At 37.2% G+C, this 18866-nt stretch overlaps 1 protein-coding gene across 8 annotated transcripts in view; it reads right to left on the bottom strand.

The window, feature by feature from the left end:
• Cdadc1 (cytidine and dCMP deaminase domain containing 1) overlaps nt 1-18866 on the bottom strand; it is a 42552-nt gene that overhangs the window by 5106 nt on the left and 18580 nt on the right. For all 8 annotated transcript variants that reach the window (XM_005387578.2, XM_013515745.1, XM_005387576.2 and 5 more), the window contains 5 exons: nt 16937-17506; nt 11595-11644; nt 7960-8129; nt 5725-5914; nt 1619-1679 (listed from right to left, as the gene is read on the bottom strand). In XM_005387578.2, the coding sequence (XP_005387635.1) occupies nt 1619-1679; nt 5725-5914; nt 7960-8129; nt 11595-11644; nt 16937-17506 (1041 nt within the window). The remainder of the gene's footprint in view (nt 1-1618; nt 1680-5724; nt 5915-7959; nt 8130-11594; nt 11645-16936; nt 17507-18866) is intronic.

The following is an 18866-nucleotide window of genomic DNA, read 5'->3' as shown; positions in this document are numbered from 1 at the left end:
TTAAAAGGATGAATTTAAGATATATGAGTTACATCCCAATAAAACTATTATATAATTGAAAGGGACTTAAGGATGTTCCTTACTGACATAAAATACTTGCTGAAAAATACATAGAAACTTAAAGTCATTTAATGAACAGTCACACAGTAAACATATACTGAGCCACCATATGGATCAATAAACAAAACACTGCCAGTGAGCCAGAGGCTGTCCTCTGTCCCCCTTCCAGTCTCAGGACTTGCCCCACCACACGCTTTCTCTCTCCTTTGGGATCTAGGGATGATAATCTTGGACATAAGCCCTTCATGGTTGTAAATGATGAATATTTTCTAGTCCACAGTTTGCCTTTGCTCTCTCTTCATAGTATCTTTTGATGAACGAGTGTTCTTATTTTTAACACAGATACAGTAATTCACTTTTATTTTTTTATTTTTAAATTTTTTTTTGGTTTTTCTCCGGTACCAGGAACTGAACTCACGACCTTGCGCTTGCCAGGCAGGCGCTTTTGCCGCTGAGCTAAATCCCCAGCCCCGTAATTCACTTTTATGATTACTGCTTTCTATATCCTTTCTCTAGCCATCTGAATAACTGACTCCCTCAAAATTCTCATTGAACAGAAGTTATTTAGTTGGATTCATATATTTTCCTATTTTTTTCTCTTGATAAAAGTTTAAAAAGAAAATGCAGTTTACATACATTTTTCAAGATTACAAACAATAAATTTACTATTTGAATAAAGCTAATTCAGAACATAGTAAATTAAGACATTGGTATTCTTATAGAGACCTTAATATTTGATTTTTTAGAGTAATCAAATCGTCATCAAGAAAATTTATAGTACACTACCACTTACCTAGAATCCAAAGAGTTGTAGTACAGATACTTTTTTAAAAAACGACCTTCACACTAAGCTACATTCCCAGTCTTTTTTGTATTTTTAAATTTTGAGACAGGGTCTCATCAACCCAGCCTGGATTTAAACTTGAATTCCTCCTGCCTCAGCCTCCCAGAGATCTAGGATTCCATGAGTGTGGTATCATGCTTGGCTAAGCTATTATTTTAAAATAGTGTTGGATAGCACTCATGTTCAAAATTATGGGCTTAAAGAATTATAAGGTCTCCCAAAGATTACATTACATTCAAAAGTGATGTTAATGGGCAAATAATAAAACTGTGAAAACTAGCAATTATGGAAGCTGTGACTATTCTTAGATGACTAAAATACCCATAATATTTCCATTCTCTGATGAATCTAGCCATATGTGGCTTTATTCTACAAGTATCTATTTTTCTCATACTCAAAACACTTTTGTTTTTGCATAGAAGACTATTGTTGTTTACTGTTTCATAAAAAATTTTACTTATAAATTCAATTCATACATGATTATTTGGATTAAATGGCAGATCCAACAGGATTAATTATTAGTCAGCACTTTTCATAGTACCTTGCATATAGTAGATACACAAACATTCACAAATGGGAACAAATCTAATCCATAACGAGAATATGCCCCATCTATTAACACAACAATTCTTATCATCTGATCTTTAAACTTCACTGTGTATCTATTTTTCTCAGCAACAAAGTTAATCTCCATTGCGGCTTGTAAATACTTACTGTCTCTCCTTTCAGGCTCATTTTTTCCCAAGCCATAAACTTCAGAGGGATTCAGCTGCCACTGTAAGAGGGTACAAGTATTTTATTTATGTATTTTTAAAGGATTTCATGAATAGCATTTCAGCATTTTGCCTTTAAATATCAAAACATCTTTTAAAAATATAAGCAAATGGTGTTGGCATGTCTATATCAACAATGCTGTAAGAATGCCATCCTGAATGGGATGGCTTTTGGGATCAAAATCAATACTCCTCTCAGAGAAGAAAGGGACCTTAATGATTCTTCACATTCATTTCATGGTCTAGAAAATGGATTTAGAGAACTTCAGTGATCTGTTCCAGGTTCCACAAAAGGCAGGGATGGATTTAGAACGTGGGCTTGCCTATGCCTAGTAGCATGCAATTTTTAAAACATTATAGCCAATTTCTAGGTTCTATCAAATTTTGTAATAGCTAAAGAAGGCCTTGGTATTAAAGAATAAAAATACAACTAATGTTAATTGCTATTTAATAAAACTATAGAACACTAATTTATGCCATATGACTTTGTATAATGTTATTTATCATATCCTATGTCATACATTTCTAATAGTTAAAATATTCCAACTCAAACACTCAGAAAGAAACAGGGGAGTCTGAACAAAAAAGACTGCAGCTGGCTGGGGGGGTCCTCAGTATCCCTAGTACAGCTTTTCCTTCCTTTCTTGCCTGGATAAAATCTTCATCAGAATCACTAATGCCTTCACAAAAAGGCTTCAGTGGAACACGGTCTCCAGAAAGACACAATTAAGTAATAATAAGCTGTGAGTCTCTTCCATATACATCAATTATTTCATCAGATCAACTAGTTAACATCTTGAGGTGGAGTGAGATAACAAGATGAACATTTTACCATGCATGAAAAGTCCTTAGATTTTGGCCACTTTTAGAAATGGTATGGCTAAGATTAGTACCAAGAAAAGACTTACAAAGGGTGGGAAGTTATATAAGAAATTTTTTCTTTTAAAAAAAAGGTATTGTGTGTTTTGAAACATGTTGCACCACCGAAATCTATTAATTTGGACAAAGAAAATAAAAACAAATGATTCTGACTTTACATTTGAGAATATCCATCAAGAAATCAACCAATAACAAATGCTGGAGAGGTTGTGGGGGAAAAGGAGCCCTTCTCCACTGTTGGTGGGAGTGAAAACTGATACAATCACTATGAAAATCAGTATGGAAATTCCTTAACAAACTAAAACTAGAAGTTCCATTTGACCCAACTGTGCCCCTTCTAGGTATCTTTCCAAGAGTTAAAAGCATCATACAACAGGGACACATGCATACCCATGTGTTATGGCTTGTGTCTAGATGTTCCCCCAAAGCCTCCTTATATTGTACCCAGTCTACCAGGATTAGGGTAGTGTCAATCAAATCAGTGGACTGATCCAGTAATCACCCATCCTTAATCCCAGTGTTGCACTAAGAATCAATCACACACTCTAGATTCAGCCACCTCTGAAAAAACTTTATGACTGCATGAGGCTTGTCTCTTTCTCTCTCTCTGTTGCTTTTGCTTTATTCTGGTGCCACGAACTGTTACCCCTCTACCATGTGCCACCCTACCTTGGAGCCAGCTGATTACTGACTGAAACCTCCACAAACTGTGAGCTAAATAAATCTTTTTTTTTCCCATTAACTTTGGGTTTTAGGTATTTTGTCCCAGCAACAAGAAAAGTAACTAAGACACCATGTTTATAGCAGTATAATTTGTAACAGCTAAATCTTGGGAACAGCCCATATGCCCATCAACAGATAAGTGAACAAAGAAAATGTGATATTTATATACTATGGAGTAATACTCTGCCTTAAAGAAAGATAAATGTGAGTCATTTACAGGTAAATGGATATACTTTGAGGCCATAATGTTAAGTGAAATAAATCAGACACACAAGTTTACATATCCCATTGTTTCTCTTGAGCAAGAAACCCAAGGAGTAAGAAAGGAGCAAAACAATGGATAGATCCTAGAATGTAGGAAGCAAATGGGAAGGAAAACAAAAGGAAGGTGGAGAAAAAAGGGAAGAAAGGGAAAAGAGATTTTAGAAGAACAATGGAAGGGAAAAATAGAAACAAAGCTTTTGTAAAATGGGAGGGGAAGAATGGCTGAAGAGAGGTAAAAAGAATTATGACATTATGCACAGGTATAAATTCCTTATGATAATATGATCATTATGTATGACAAATATGTACTAATGAAGATTTTAAAAAAGAGATGGAGGGAAGGGAGAGAAAGGGAATGAAAAGAGAATTGAGACATGTTATGTACATATACCAATTCCCCACGAGGAAGGTAATCATTATGTAATGCAAACATGTACTAATGAAAAATAAAAACTGAAAAAAATAATATTCATGAAAAGTCATTTTCTAACTAAAAACTTAGAAACAATCTACGTATCCAGTTTCAGGGAAATGGTTAAGTTAAGTCAAGTCTAACGGCTGGGATATTGTATAATTACTGATAATAATTTTTGAGGAATTTTTAACACAGAAATACAGCAACATGTTAACAGTGGTATCTATGAGTTATGGGATAATATGAATTCTTTTTTGTTTTCCTACTGTACAATCATAATGTTCATAATTATGTTCACAATTTCAAAAAATATACCCTAATACAGAAAATCCCACATATATTAAAATATTTTTAAATAATTGGACATGGATATACACTGATAAAACCTAGTGTTTAAAACAGTGTTGCCCAAATCTAAACTACCTGTTGACAATACAACTTATCTCAAGGATAGGACAGTTCCACTTATCTCAAGGTCAACAGTTACAAATAAAAAGCAAAGCAAAAACTTTTCAAACAACATTAACTCCAATTTAATTTAATATTAAAAACAAGTATCAAATTTACTGACACTCTTATGTTAGTTAGAACAAATACCAATTCAGGTTAATTACTGATATTTATAAAACAAGGCATTTAGCTAACCATGTACTGTATATATTATTCAAGCCAGACCAGATGATAGAAAAGGGACCAAAGAACTAATCTTCATCACAAGAACAGGAAAAAAGGGTGGATTATCAATTTGATTGCCTCAGGAGCTCCCCGGGGGATTAGCAGAGCACACTCTTGTTGTATCTGGGTGGGTCATGGAGAACTATCCAGTTCCTCTTCTTTTTTCTCAGGAACTTCTTCCCCGCTCTGCTTACTAGCCACCAAAAATTAAGCAGCTTTGTTCTGCTATACCCTTCCAACATGATGTTTCTGCCAGCTGACCATATACTGAATCTCCTAAAACCATGAGCCAAATTATATCTTTCCTTCTTTAAATTATGGGAGTTGAGTACTGAGTCTTACTGCTGGGGAAACACAGAAAATTGGTACCAGAGATGGCGTTATTGCTGTGACTGTACCTAACAATGTGGAACCGGTCGCAGGAGGAATTTGGAAAGGTTTGAAGAAGCCCTAGAAGGCTATCAGCAGAGTCTGATGAGTGACTCTGGTTAGAATTCTAGAAGCTGGAAGACTAGAATGCTGATAGGATTGTAATAAAGTCCTTGCTCAGAAGGTTTCAGTTAGGAAAGAAGGACTTTAGTAGAAACTGGACTAGAGGCCATTTGTGCTACTCTGGCATAAAGATGCATACATACTGCCATGTTCTAAGACTTTGAAGGTGATTGATATTAGGCTGTTTTTTCTCATAAGTGTGTGTGTGTGTGTGTGTGTGTGTGTGTGTCTATGTCTGTGTGGGTCTGCCCGTATTTTGGATGATCTTAAACTATTTTTGCCTCTATCCTCTAAGCCAGAACGGAGAGTAAGGAAAAACTGGTGGATCAGAGCTTGTTTTTTATCAGCCACCAGATAGCACCAAAGGGACCACTGGCTCAAAATATGCAAAGCTGATGCACAGCTCTGCATAGATCTATGTAAGGCAGAGATCCTTAGCTGAACGTTTAGTTAGGTAACTGTTTGCAAATACGAATAAATTCAATGATAATAATTTGTTGAAATTCTTTACAAGGGTGGAAATCACTAATTTACAATATGTGGCGGGGTACTAAACAACGTAATAGGAAGTACGCTTAGAAAAACGTGTATCTACTCACTGTAAACTTGCCAACACCTTCAAGATCACCAAACCTCATGTAAGAGATGTCTGCTTTCTTTTTGCCAACATCTACATCCCCTGCATAGATCTGTTTTATGCCTGCACCTTTAATTAAAGGTACACATTCATCACATGGGCACTTGGTCACAAAAATCATGCTTCTTTCTTCTGGCTTTATTTCTTGACACCTATAAAAATTTATAAAATATTACAAAGTTAGTTACTGAAAGGGTAAATTACTTTTCAGAGTAATCTGAAGAGTTTAAGCTCTTTAAAAAACAGATTTCTAACATATAAATAATAATCAGGCCTTTTCTTGCTGAATTAGTAAATTTCAAAATATGCAAAAACCTGGCAATTATTATAACTAAAATGCATTTACTAATTCAAAAGCACTGGCAGTTATGGCAGTTATGTTCAGTATCAGAAACAAAGTAAACACCAACAAAGAAAGAGGCAACAGTGGGAGGCAGAGAGGGAGAAGAGAGGGAGAGCAGAGGAAGAAAAGAGAGAGGAGGAGAGTGGGGAAGGAAAAGGGATGGGAGGGGAGGGGAGAGGAAAAGGAGCAACAAGTCTGGCATCATGTTGCATGTCTATAATCCCACCTACCTGGGAGGCTGAGGCAGGAGGATCACAAATTTAAGGACAACGTGGACAATTAGCAGGACTATGTTTCAAACTTTTAAAAATGTTTTAAAAGGGCTGGGATGTAGCTCTGTGGTAGACTGCTTGCTTAGCATGCTTATGGACTCAATCATGAGTGGAGGGAGGCAATGCTTTGTAAGTACACACTTCTCTATAATACTGGAAAACTGGGGTTAAAACTTCTTGGGAGCTAACCATGTCTGATTAGGACAACAAATCATTGCAGCCAAAAGGCCTAGCCCTAATCAGTACTTACAGGACATTTAAAGATTATTAAATTAGCAAATTAATGATAAATGTTTTGATTTCTACTTATCCTTCCCTCCTATAGAATAATTTGATTTAACATTTGTGACATACTCATACTTCTGTACAAAATGAAGCAAGGTAACCTCCAATGAGGAGGACAAGGATAAAAGGAGATTTTTTGTGAAATTTTGCATGCTGGCTGCAGTTCAGGACTAAGGAATGCTCTTATTTGAGGATGCAGGGATTGTAATTCCTGGTTCTGTGCTCTGCATCCACTGTTTTCAGTTCTCCACCTTCCATACTCATCTCTTTATTTGACATCTCATTTCTATCCATTTGGACTAGGGCATCAGAATTTTACACATCTACTCTGTTCAAACAATATACGTGCTACCTAAACAGTCTATGAGCATGACTTTGGCAGTGTGATTGCATTTCCCCACTGCCAACCACATGGCATCTATATGAAAGTCCTCTACTGTATAGTCCTAGCCTGTCCAGTAAGCTGTGTTCACCATCTGTCCACGTTCCAGCTAACTGGGATACCCATACTCCCAATACACAATACATTTCCCTACTTCTAGACCACAGCTTATGTTAGAAGCAAAAATGGTCTTCCTTTCAAGGAACATTTCCAGTTGCCACAATGCCAGTAATCCTTTAAAGTTCAACTCAAACGCGAGTTCTCCATATAGCTTTGCTTGGCATTGCCCACCCCTCCTGGCCACAGCAGCTCTGAAGGTCCTCAGCACATGGTGCTCACCTCTCCCTTAGAAGCTACATGTTAGGAGGATGCAGTCTATGTCCCTATTGTATCAGAAAGGCCCCAAGGACAGGAACCATGTCTTACTTGGTTTTTTAATCCCCTAACCTCATCCCTTGAATGGTACATGCTGAGAGGTCTTTGCAGTAGTGACCTAAATTAATATTAGTAGGAGGTAATACCAATTATAACCTCTAATAAAACCTCTTTTAAAGCAATTTGATTCATAATAAAACCTGATATTCATAAATGCATGTGCTCTAGGTTTAGAAAAAGAAGGCAATATTAACCTCCAAATGTATGTAAGAGTGAGCAAGACCCTAAGGAAAGTCTTTCAGTAGTTTTGTATTGGAGAGGGAAGAAAGAAAAATAAAAAGACTTACTCAATGTGTTAAATGGCCTGAGAATCTATGACAATGGCCTCGGATCCCATGAAGGATCAAATTTGGCCAAAATTGTATTTCTGAAAACAGTATTTCTTAGAATTTGAAAAAAGGAAATAAATTACAATTACAAGAAAACTAATTTTGACTAAGCATTGCTACATTTTAAAGAAAACACAAGCAAAAACCATACCTAAATGTCAAGGCATTCTGTTCTGCATGTACAATGTATCTGAACTTCCTTATTTCTCTGTCTTTCTGCTGGTCGTCCATGTGAGGGAAGTCAGCATACTCAGATCCGACAGGAAAGGCATTGTAACCACATCCTATGAAGTACATAGCACCGGTTCCGTCACAACTTCTCTACAAAAGTGAGCAGACCACTATGGTTAGTGTCAACAGGCACTTTGTAATTTTTAGCAGGGAGGGTGGTGCTAGGAGTGAATATGGACTTGCATATGCTAGGCAAGTACTCTACCAAGTTATATCCTTAGCTTCCCCATACCTTTTTTTTTTTTCTATCTTGAAACAGGGTCTCACTGAATTGTTTCTTCTCAAACTTAAGCTCATCTCAAACTTGTGATCCTCCTGACTCACCCTCCCAAGTACCTGGAATTATAGGTGTGGCCTCCATGTCTAGGTACAATGTATTTTTAAAGCTTGCTGTCATACTTCATATAATGAATATTCATTCCACTCCTATGACAAACTGAGCCATCAAAAAATATAGTATCAGATCCTTCTACTGCAGTATGGCCTTGTGTTATGGTTTATGTCTAGCTCTCCCCCTAAAGCCTCATGCAGTCATGACAGGGTGGGTTTTTCAGAGGTGGATGAATCTAGAGTTTCTGACTGATTCATACACCAATGCTGGGATTAAGCATGTGAGTGCTATACCCATCCTAGCGTGGGTAGCCTGCCCATAATATAAAGGACATAAAGAGGCTTCTCTCTCTCTCTCTCTCTCTCTCTCTCTCTCTCTCGTTGCTTTTGCTGTCTTCTGCTGCCATGTACTGTTTCTTCTCCACAATGGCCCTCTGCCAATTCACTCTACCTTGGACCCAGCTGAATATGGACTGAAACTTCTATAAACTGTGAACTAAATAAACCTTTCTTCCCTTAACTTTGGACATTGGGTATTTTGTCTCAGCAACAAGAAAAGTAAGATACCTTGTCAGAGGTTATTTCTAAGAAAGTTAACCAACTCTATAATTGCCAGGCTGCCTTTAGTTTTAGCAGTTAATAAAACCTCTATCTTGCTTAACTCACAAATTGGCTTACTTAATTTCTCTTCATATAGGTTATAAAATCCTGGAGAATAGAAACAACATTTTATACTTCTTTTCTATCCCTTTAAGTCACATGCTAGATTGATATGCATAGCATGTACTTAGTAAGTGACTGTGAATTTCTTTTACTCGGTGATGGGCTACTAGTTAACAAGTCAGAAATTGTAAAAATGTTTTGAATAATTTCTGTTGTTGGGTTAAAGACATGCTATTGTGATTGTCAGAAAATACATACTTCCCCTTACTCTTCAATACTTATTGAGCCATATATTTATATGCATAAAACTTTTTACTTCAGTGGCTCTTTGTTATTTCTCTTGATTAATGACATTATTAATATGAATGCTTTATCAATTATTAGGATGGTATTTTATAAATGTAAAGTATTTATAACAGTTTGATATTAACAGACTCATTACTGTAAAAACTTACTATGTTAAGTACAAAATTGTGTAATTGTGAAATTTGCCAACAAAATTTGGAAATAAAATATTATTACATTAATAAACGTCTCTTTAGCATTTACTAAATGTCAAACATCATGCTAAGTTCATATGCATTATTTCATTTATTCAATCATTGAAACAACCTAGAGAGTAGTACTATTATTATCGCCATTTTATAGATAAGGAAACTGAGGCCAAGAGAGATTAATTTGTTCAAGATCACAGAGCTAATAAGTAACATAGCCAAGTTCAAGCGCAGGTTGCTGTCTTCAAATCCCATATTATTCCCATTTTACCATCCAGCCTCTCTACAGCTGTGTTCTTCTTTTACTTTGTTTTGTGTTATATAGAGTCTCACTTTGTAGTCTAAAGTGGTCTTGAACTCACTATGTAGCCCAGGCTGGCCTCAAACTTATGGCGATCCTCCTGCTTCAGCTTCCCAAGTTCTGGGATCACAGGTGTTCAGCACCACACTCACCTGGTGTTGAATTCTCCACGAAGTTGAGAACCAGATCCTAAACCAAAAGGCTGCTAAGATTCACATAAGCACAAATGAGAGATCCAACCAGAGCCCAGACTTGTGTGAGGTGCTGGCAATGCAGCTGTAAACCAGAATCCCTGCCTTCATGTACTTTTTATCAGGAGCAGTTAAGAGTCTGGAGACGGACACAGCTTTAACTATGATGAGTGTCACAGACGGCTGGTACAGAACTGCTGCCCAAGGAACTGGTTCTAGTAGGAGTTAACAGTTGGGGTACAGATAAGGGAGTCAAGAGGTACTCTGAAGGCAGTATCCACAGCACTGAGGACTGCTGTACCCTGTAGTATCAGGGCGTGAGATGTGACCTCTGAAGGAGCAGGTTAGTATAAAATAATCACTTGATTTATTAGGTAGGTTGAATTTGAAGAATGTATAAAACACTGAAACAAACCATCAAATTATTTGCTCAGTAGTCCACTGAAATTTAGGCTCATATTTCAGTCAGTTACATACTGCTTCACCTATTTCTTTCAGTATGGCTCCTAGAAAATTTAAAATCCTATGTGTGGCTTGCCTTGAACTTCTACTGGTTAGTGCTGTGGCAGGGCACTGCCTAAAGGATGAAGTCCATGCTCTTCATATAGCCCTCATGGTCAGGACAATTTTTGCCCACTCTACTCAACATAGGACTCTGGACCCCAACATGCGACATCATTGTAATTTCTCACATTCTCTCTCTCACCTTCTACTTTAGAATGTTACCCTAATTTCCTAGCTTGCTCTGATAACTATACTCATTCTTCAAGACTAGAAGCCCACTACCACTTCCAAGAATATGTCACTCATTTCTCCAAGGACAGCAGGGGTCCTCTTCTTCCTTCTCACAGTACCGATTACAATCTCACTTACAGATGAGCCTCTTTTTTACTTTTCTATCATAAGATATGAGGCCATGAAAGGCAGAACATGTGATCTTTAAATTTCTAATGTTCACTGTGGCACAGTGCCTGTAGGTGCCTAATAACTGTTTGCTGTATGGATGAATCTAAGAAACTGTTGAGGAAATGAGCAAATGTCTATAGAATTTAATAAATGCACCAATACGAAAACATTAATCTCAACAGCTCAAAAAATGTACTATGTGGCTAGGCCTGGGGGCATAAGCCTACAGTCCCAGTTTCTTGGGCAGCTCACACAGGAGGATCACCGGCTCCCAAACCAGCCGTCACCATCTCACTCCCTGATACTACAGGGTACAGCAGTCATTAAGTGCTGTGGATACCATCTTCAGGATATCCCTTTTTTTTCTTTTTGTCTTTTTGAGACAGGTCTCGCTATGCAGTTCAGGCTGGCCTTGAGCTCACTTTGTAGCCTAGCCTGGCCTTGAACTCACAATGATCCTCCCGCCTCAGCCTCCGGAGTGCTGGGATTACAGGTGTGCACCACCATACCCCACTCAGAATAGCTCTTGACTGTACTTATCTGGACCCCAGCCTGGGCAACACAGCAAAACCTCATCTCAAAAAAACCAAAAAATTGCAAAGCACTGAAGAATGAACTATGTTTAAACAAAATCCAGATTAAATGTTTAAAGAATTCTTTTCATACTTACAGATTTCCCTTCTGCCCAAATGACTGCTCCAACTCCTGTTTTATGATCCTCTGCAAAATAAGATATTGAACTCAGTAAAAATCAATGATCTGTTAGTTTTAGAAGTATTTTTTCCCAAAAATACAGAAAACATACTCATTGTAACATATTTTAAATGTAGCAGCAATTCCTGATATCTTCATTCATTACATGAAAGTGTTAAATAATTCGAAGTATGGAATATGAAAAAAAGTAAGTATGGAATATGGGAGTTAGGAACCAGATAAGTAGACAGGGTCACTGCCCACCCTGTCACTCATGATGTACACGTGAAGACTGCTCACACAGCAGGGGTTACAGTCAGATCAATACAAAGAACCGAGTACAACGTCACTGATTTTCCACTAGCATGTCAGTTGCTAAATGACTGTTTTGGATTTTTGGTTTTTGTTTGTTTTTGAGACAGAGTCTCACTATGAAGTTCTCAAACTTGTAGCAACCCTCCTGCCTCAGCCTCCCAAGTACTAGGATTATAAGTGTGTGCCACCATGCCTGGCCATCTAAGTGACTATTTCTAATAGCTGATGCAACTGAATTTTTAAAAACTTTCTGAACTAGTGCAATAACCATTCATAACAAACAAATTTATCATTTCTTACATTCCAACCATAGAAATATATTTTATGAAAATGTTCTTGCAAAGAAATAAGTTCAAGCTTCTAATATAAACATAAAACGTTATGAACTCTCATGTCTATTGCTGAAAGGTACAGGAAGGAAATTTTGACTTAAACAAAATGCTGCCCTTTCCACGACCTTCAAGTTTACTGTGAAGGGGAAAAGATGCCGCCTTAGCCTCATTACATGCTCACTTCTGAGTGGCAGAAGCTATGGACATAAGATCACAGTTCTCCTGCAGAGCCAACACGTTTGCAACAAGGAAAACTACACTTCTTAGAACAATTAGTCTGAAACGGAAAATTTTTAAAATAAAAATAAATAAATAAAAATTCTACCTATTAAAGATCTACTTTTCCTACTATTTAAATAAAGATAGGAAGGATCACCTGTGAACTCACCCTAGGGCATTTTCATACTGATGAGTATTAAGTGAAACTATCCTTTACCTCTATAGTTTCCTAAAGGTTAATCCTTCAAAGGATACATATGTAAACACCAATTTTTCCAGTAAAAGTACAAAGAAAGTTTATGCCATTATTGTATTAAAAACTCGGATTAAAAACCTATCAATAAGTTTATTTTTAAAAAGTTCTGCCAGGCATGGTGGCGCATAGCTATAATCCCAACACTTGGGAGGCTGAGGCAGGAGGATTGCCATGAGTTCAAGTCCAGCCTGGGCTACAAACTGAGTTTAAGGCCAGTCTGAACTGCATAGTGGAACCCTGTTTCAAAAAGATAAAAAAAAAGGTTCTGATGATACAAGGAAATTTTCCATTGCCAGTTCAAGCATGGCCAGACTTTCGCTATTATACTACAAAGCATTTATATAAATTTTTTTACCTAAAGATAAAGCAGCTAAAATTTTCATTTCTAGATAAGAAAACACAGAAATTAATTGATTAAGATTTAGTCCCCCATGCCCCACCTATTTGCCTTTCCTCCTCCTCTCCCTTTGACATTAAGAATTCCATAAGAATTTGCATTCACTGAGTGCCCCAGGTGTGCCGAGTATTGTGAGAAGCTGCATGTCGGTGGTGAGGGAGACATCAGTCCCCATCCTCACGCAACTCACAGGTGGGTGGTGCAGGAGGACAGTGGCAAGGAAACACTATTTGTGAGATGCGCTCTGAAGTTGAACATGATACTGTGGAGCAGGGTATACATGATGACTGCCTTCTGTGGTGTGGAGGGGAAAGAGATTTTGGTGTAAACAATGTTTTGTTCTTTCCCAGACCTTTTTTTTGGTTTTTTCCCCCGGTACAGGGAATCGAACTCACGAGCTCGGGCTTGCCAGGCAGGTGCTGTGCTGCTGAGCTAAATCCCTCGCCCCTCCCAGACCTTTAGAATTTAACATGCAGGGAAAAGAATACAACTCAGTGGCTTTATGCTCAATTTCTAAGGCAAGTGGCAGAAATTATAAACATTAGATTATATTTGCCTACAAAACCAAAATCTTAGTAAAGTTGTACTCAATATGTATATAAATCAGAAAGGAAAAATGAAAAACTAGAATATAAACTGTTCATATTGAGTCTACTTTTCCTCCATCAATGCTAAATATTTTTTGTATTATGGTTTTAGTCTCAGGAGCCACTTTCCCTGTTTTTCTGGGCACAGGATAAACCCTGTCAGGATATGATTTTTGCATCAGCAGGCATCTCTACTGCCCGGCAAAGGTTAGCTACGCCAAGAGAATATTCTCTACCACTTATCCCTTCAAATAAGGGTAAATTTTTATTCACATAAAATGGAACATTTCACCCTAGCCCCAAGAAATAACACATTATTTCTCAAAATCTTTTTACATCTGTAATTCTTGCAAAAATTGCCACATAATCTGGTTATTCATTGGGTTTTCTCTGTAAAACTTTGAAAGAAAAGTCATTTTCCTTATGGTCACTTCTGATTACAAAGCCAATTCCTGGGCTCTTTTGGTCACTAAAAATCACAGCCCATGGCTCTGGATCACAGGCAGGGCTATTTTAGCAACCCATCTTGTAGTCACATCAGTGTTTGCTCAGACCATGGGCATCAAAGCTGCTGGAGGCTTGTTAAAAAGCCAAACTCCTGGTTCCCAGGGGAACCTGTAGTTCAACCTGAGAAAGGCTCAGGAACCTGCATTTCTCAGAGTCCCCCCTGAATCTTAGTCACACTGAAAACCAGTGAGTTATACTTTCAAAAAGTTCACAAAAGTAGAGAATATCAAAGGAAAAGACTGGAAATCCAAAATAAATCCAAGTTCACACAGTGAATTTTGAAAATGATACAGGTAACATTAAAATTGTGGGGGTGCTGGGAATGCAGCTCAGTGGTAGAGCACTTGCCTAATGTGTAAGGCCTTGTGTTTGATCCCCAGCACCACCAAAAAGGAGAAAAAAAATAAGAAAACAAGTATATTTATTAAGCATTCTGCTTAGCACAAATACACATTTTACTCCATAAGTTCTAATTTGTTTGATCATAGGAATTGTCCTAAACTTCACTGGAGTACTGCATAGCCAGTATATGCATTATATTACCTTCTTAAAATCTGAAAAATTCTGAATTCCTTTTCTTTTGGCCTCACAGGTTTTAGATTAAGAATTGTGGACCATTTGTCTTTTGGTACAGATTTCCATTGAACACACACGATTAGCTGGGCATTATAGCACACACCTGTAATCCCAGCACTCAGGAGGCTCAGGCAGAAGGATTGCTGCAAGTTTGAGGCCAGCCTGAGCTACAAAATGAGTTCAAGGCCAGCCTGAACTACATAGCAAAACCTTGTCTCAAAAAGACAAAACAAAACCAAAAAAACCACACACACTGGTTAGTGCTAAAGAAAAAAAATGATGATTTGGAAGAGATGGTTTCTTCCGTAGAAGAGCTTAGGGTAGAGTAGAGTGCAAAGAGTTGAGTTTGTATCCTGTTCAGGATTTGAGTTCCAGACCAAAAAAAAATCATCCATTGTCAAAAAAGAACCCTTGAGAAAATCTCTTCAATTGCCCATTAAGTGCATAAGCATAGCTTTATGTACAAAACTCTGCACAGTAACAATGGATAAATTTATAATTCAAAATTTATGTAGTAGTAGATCTAGTAAGACATACATATGCATATTTAGCTCTATACATACTGCAATCTACATACTGAATCACAGGTGGTAAGATGAGATGTTCTATGAGAATCAAGAGTTACTGAGATCAAGTGAAACAGCAGATGCACATCTCCCATCTTACTCTGGAACATAGGCAGAACTCTGCTGAATTCTGATTACCAAAGAGAAATATGGAATTATATCTGTAAGAGCTGATCATTTTTCTGGTTTACAGAAAACTTCTTTACAAAGCTGCTATCAGTGAAGAGAATAATGTACAACCCAGGATACAAAAATGTTTGAGCAGGACATGGTGCCCAGCACTGTAGAAGGTGTAGGATGAGGGATTGTAAACTCTAACCCAGCCTGGGCAAGTTAGTGACTTAGCAAGACCTTATCTTAAAATGGAAAGAGAGAAAGAGAGAAAGAGAGAAAGAGAAAGAGAGAAAGAGAGAAAGAAAGAAAAGAAAAGCAAGCAAGCAAGCAGGCAAGCTGGAGATATAGCTCATTGTGAAAGCCCTTGATCCACTCCCTAGTATTATAAAAATAATTTTCATTAAATCAGACTTATATACAATTGTTTGGGATCATATAGTTCATACTTACAGAATCAAACTCTTTACAGAATTGAGTGATTATCAATCCTCTTGAATGTCATAATACCTTGCAGGACTTCTTAAAAAAACACACGCCCAAACCACAGCTTAAATAGCTCTGGGTGGGGAACTGAGAATCTTTTTGTTAAAGTTTCCATGGTGATTCTTATATGCTGTCAGTTGAGATCTTCCATCCTACCAACTTTGAGGGTTTTTGTTGTTGTTGTCTGTTTGTTTAGACTACATTATAGTCCAGGGGCACCTTTATCAGGATTTTCTGATTTTCCTCTTTCTTTTTTGGGATAACAACCTTACTCTACTGTTCTCCTACCTCTATTTTTTCTACTTACCTCAAGGTTAAATGTTAAAAAGTGTTATGATTCTACTTTGAAAAAAATTATACCTAGTAAGATGTAAAAATACTGTTCCATAATTAGAAATACAGATGCAATATTTTTACACAAGAATAATCTCAAGTAATATTCTCCTATTCCACATGTACTACTTAATACAATATATAAAAATATTTGATTTCTCAACTTACTGAGACATACCAGTAATTGGAAGAAATGACAATATTCTACATGCATTTACTTTGATATTCTTTAGTTATTTTGTATTTGTATTATTAATTTTATAATTTCCAGAAGTTTTTATTGAAGACACATAAGATACTAAAGAGTTAATTAAAAATGACTTTAGTTTTCACTTTTCTTTTCGTCCCATCTTTAGTGGAAGGCTCAGTGGACAGTGAAGCCCATAAATGCAAGAGCCAGAAAGGACTTAGATAATTTGGCTCTGAATTATAAATGTAGTGCTGAATACAAGGACACGAGGAAAGCCAAAACTGCTCAAAGAATGTTTCCTACACAAGGCCTTACTAGTTTCTCTACATTGTATGAGCAGCAAAACTTTAAATGAATTCTACCATAGACAAACACCACTTTACTTCTGAGACAAATACAACCCAACCAATCAGAATCAATTTATGAACTAAGCATTTAACTCACCAGTTCGATATGCCAATAACCTGGCCTGAACCATGCAGTGCCTTGCAATTTCTTGTGGCAAACTTTGACTGTGAATTTCATTAATTTGTTCTGGATTGCTACAGGAGAATCCGAAGTGTTTAAAGTTGGGCACACTGGAGGCTACTGTGGCCAAAAGGAGGATAAGGTCTTTCATGTTTTCCCTTAAGTTGATAAAGTATGGATTTTCACACAGGTTCTTCAGACCTATAGTCATCAATATTTGCTTATGTATTTCTTCATTTGAAACCAAAAATACCATTTCATATTCTTTTATTCTTTCTTGTTTACATTCAGAATAAAAGTCAATGTTAGCATCTGGCACTGTTTTTGTAATTTTTTGAATAAAGTCACATTTGTAAGAAGTCTCGTCTACAAACTGCACCATATCACACACCAAAGGCTGGAGTAAGACACACACATGGGCCCGGCTGTTTGACTTCAATCTTTCCACTGCTTTGGCATCTAATTTTGCATCTTCAGAACTAGAACCTTCAGTAAGCAAGCTTATTTCTGGATCAGCAGGCCAATATGAAATTCGGTTAACTCCAGCTGAAATAAAAAATATAAGGTAATTATCTGATACATGCTGAATTCAGTTTTCTTGATAAATCCACCCCACTGTTGCAGTATATCAAGGTTCCAATATAATAAATGTCTACTATCAAGTCACTTATTATACAATCTGATGGTTGATAAGTAACTACCAATAGCCCAAACCGAATCCATGGCCAGTTTTTGTACAACTCATGGGTCAAAAATGGATTGTTTTATTTTGGTGGTGCTGGGGGTTGAACCCAGGGCCTCATGGAGGTCCAGCAAGTGTTCTAACACTGAATTACATCCCATCCCTACATTTTTAATTGGAAAAAAATCAAACGAATATTTCATTGCACCTGAAATTATGAAAAATTCAAACTTCAGTGTCCATAAGTTCTATCAGAATGCAGACACAACCATTCTATTTTTTTTTTTTTTTTTTTTTTTTTTTTTTTTTTTTTTGAGACTGGGTCTTGCTACAGAGTACAGGCTGGCTTTGAATTTGCAGTGATCCTTCTACCTCAGCCTCCTGAGTTCTGGGATTCCAGGCATGTACCACTATGGCTGGCTAATTATATAGTCTTTAGCTACGTTTGCATGGCACGTATGAATAGGTCCCATAGCCACTATATGGTATGCAAAACCTAAAATGTTTACTATCTGACTTTTTCAAGAAAGTTAACCAACCTCTGGTAGAGCCCATGGGAAGGCATTTGTGGAATCGCTGACTTTTCTATGTGTAGTCCCAAAGCCTAGCATTAAAACTATGTATTGGTACCTTCCACAGCACCATGGCTGCTGTCAGAATGTTACAGCCAACACTTGATATAGTTTTGAAGTAACAATTCATCTCTGCATTAACAATGTTCCTGTCTGTGGCTCAGAATTTTTCTAGGAAGCCATTCTGACATATTCTAAAGGGAGAGGGAAAAATTATATACATACACATTTCAACGTTCTTGAGGTTTTGTTCTGTTAGAACTGGGGACTGAACCTAGGGCTTTCCCACTGAGCTACATCCCCAGACCTTATAAAAATTTTTTTAAAAATTGAGACAAGGTCTTATTAAGTCACTAAGTTGCTCAGACTGGGGGCTTGAACTTGCAATATTCAGACTGCCAGTTATTGTATTATTGAAGTACATACTATGCCTAGCTAGTCTGCACTTTATTTTTTTAAAAAAGCTAGGGCTGGGGATTTAGCTCAGCGGCAAAGCGCCTGCCTGGCAAGCGCAAGGTCGTGAGTTCAGTTCCTGGTACCAGAGAAAAACCAAAAAAAAGCCTTTGACAAAATCCAATACCCATTCATTATTAAAAACTGTGACAGGGCTGGGGAGACAGCAAGTGCAAGGTCCTGAGTTTGATTCCGGGTA

The sequence above is a fragment of the Chinchilla lanigera genome, unplaced genomic scaffold (assembly GCF_000276665.1).
Source record: "Chinchilla lanigera isolate Chin_1 unplaced genomic scaffold, ChiLan1.0 scaffold00030, whole genome shotgun sequence".
Classification (NCBI taxonomy): Eukaryota; Metazoa; Chordata; class Mammalia; order Rodentia; family Chinchillidae; genus Chinchilla; species Chinchilla lanigera.
Note: the sequence above shows the minus strand (reverse complement) of the source record. Positions and strands in the feature narration are given on the sequence as shown.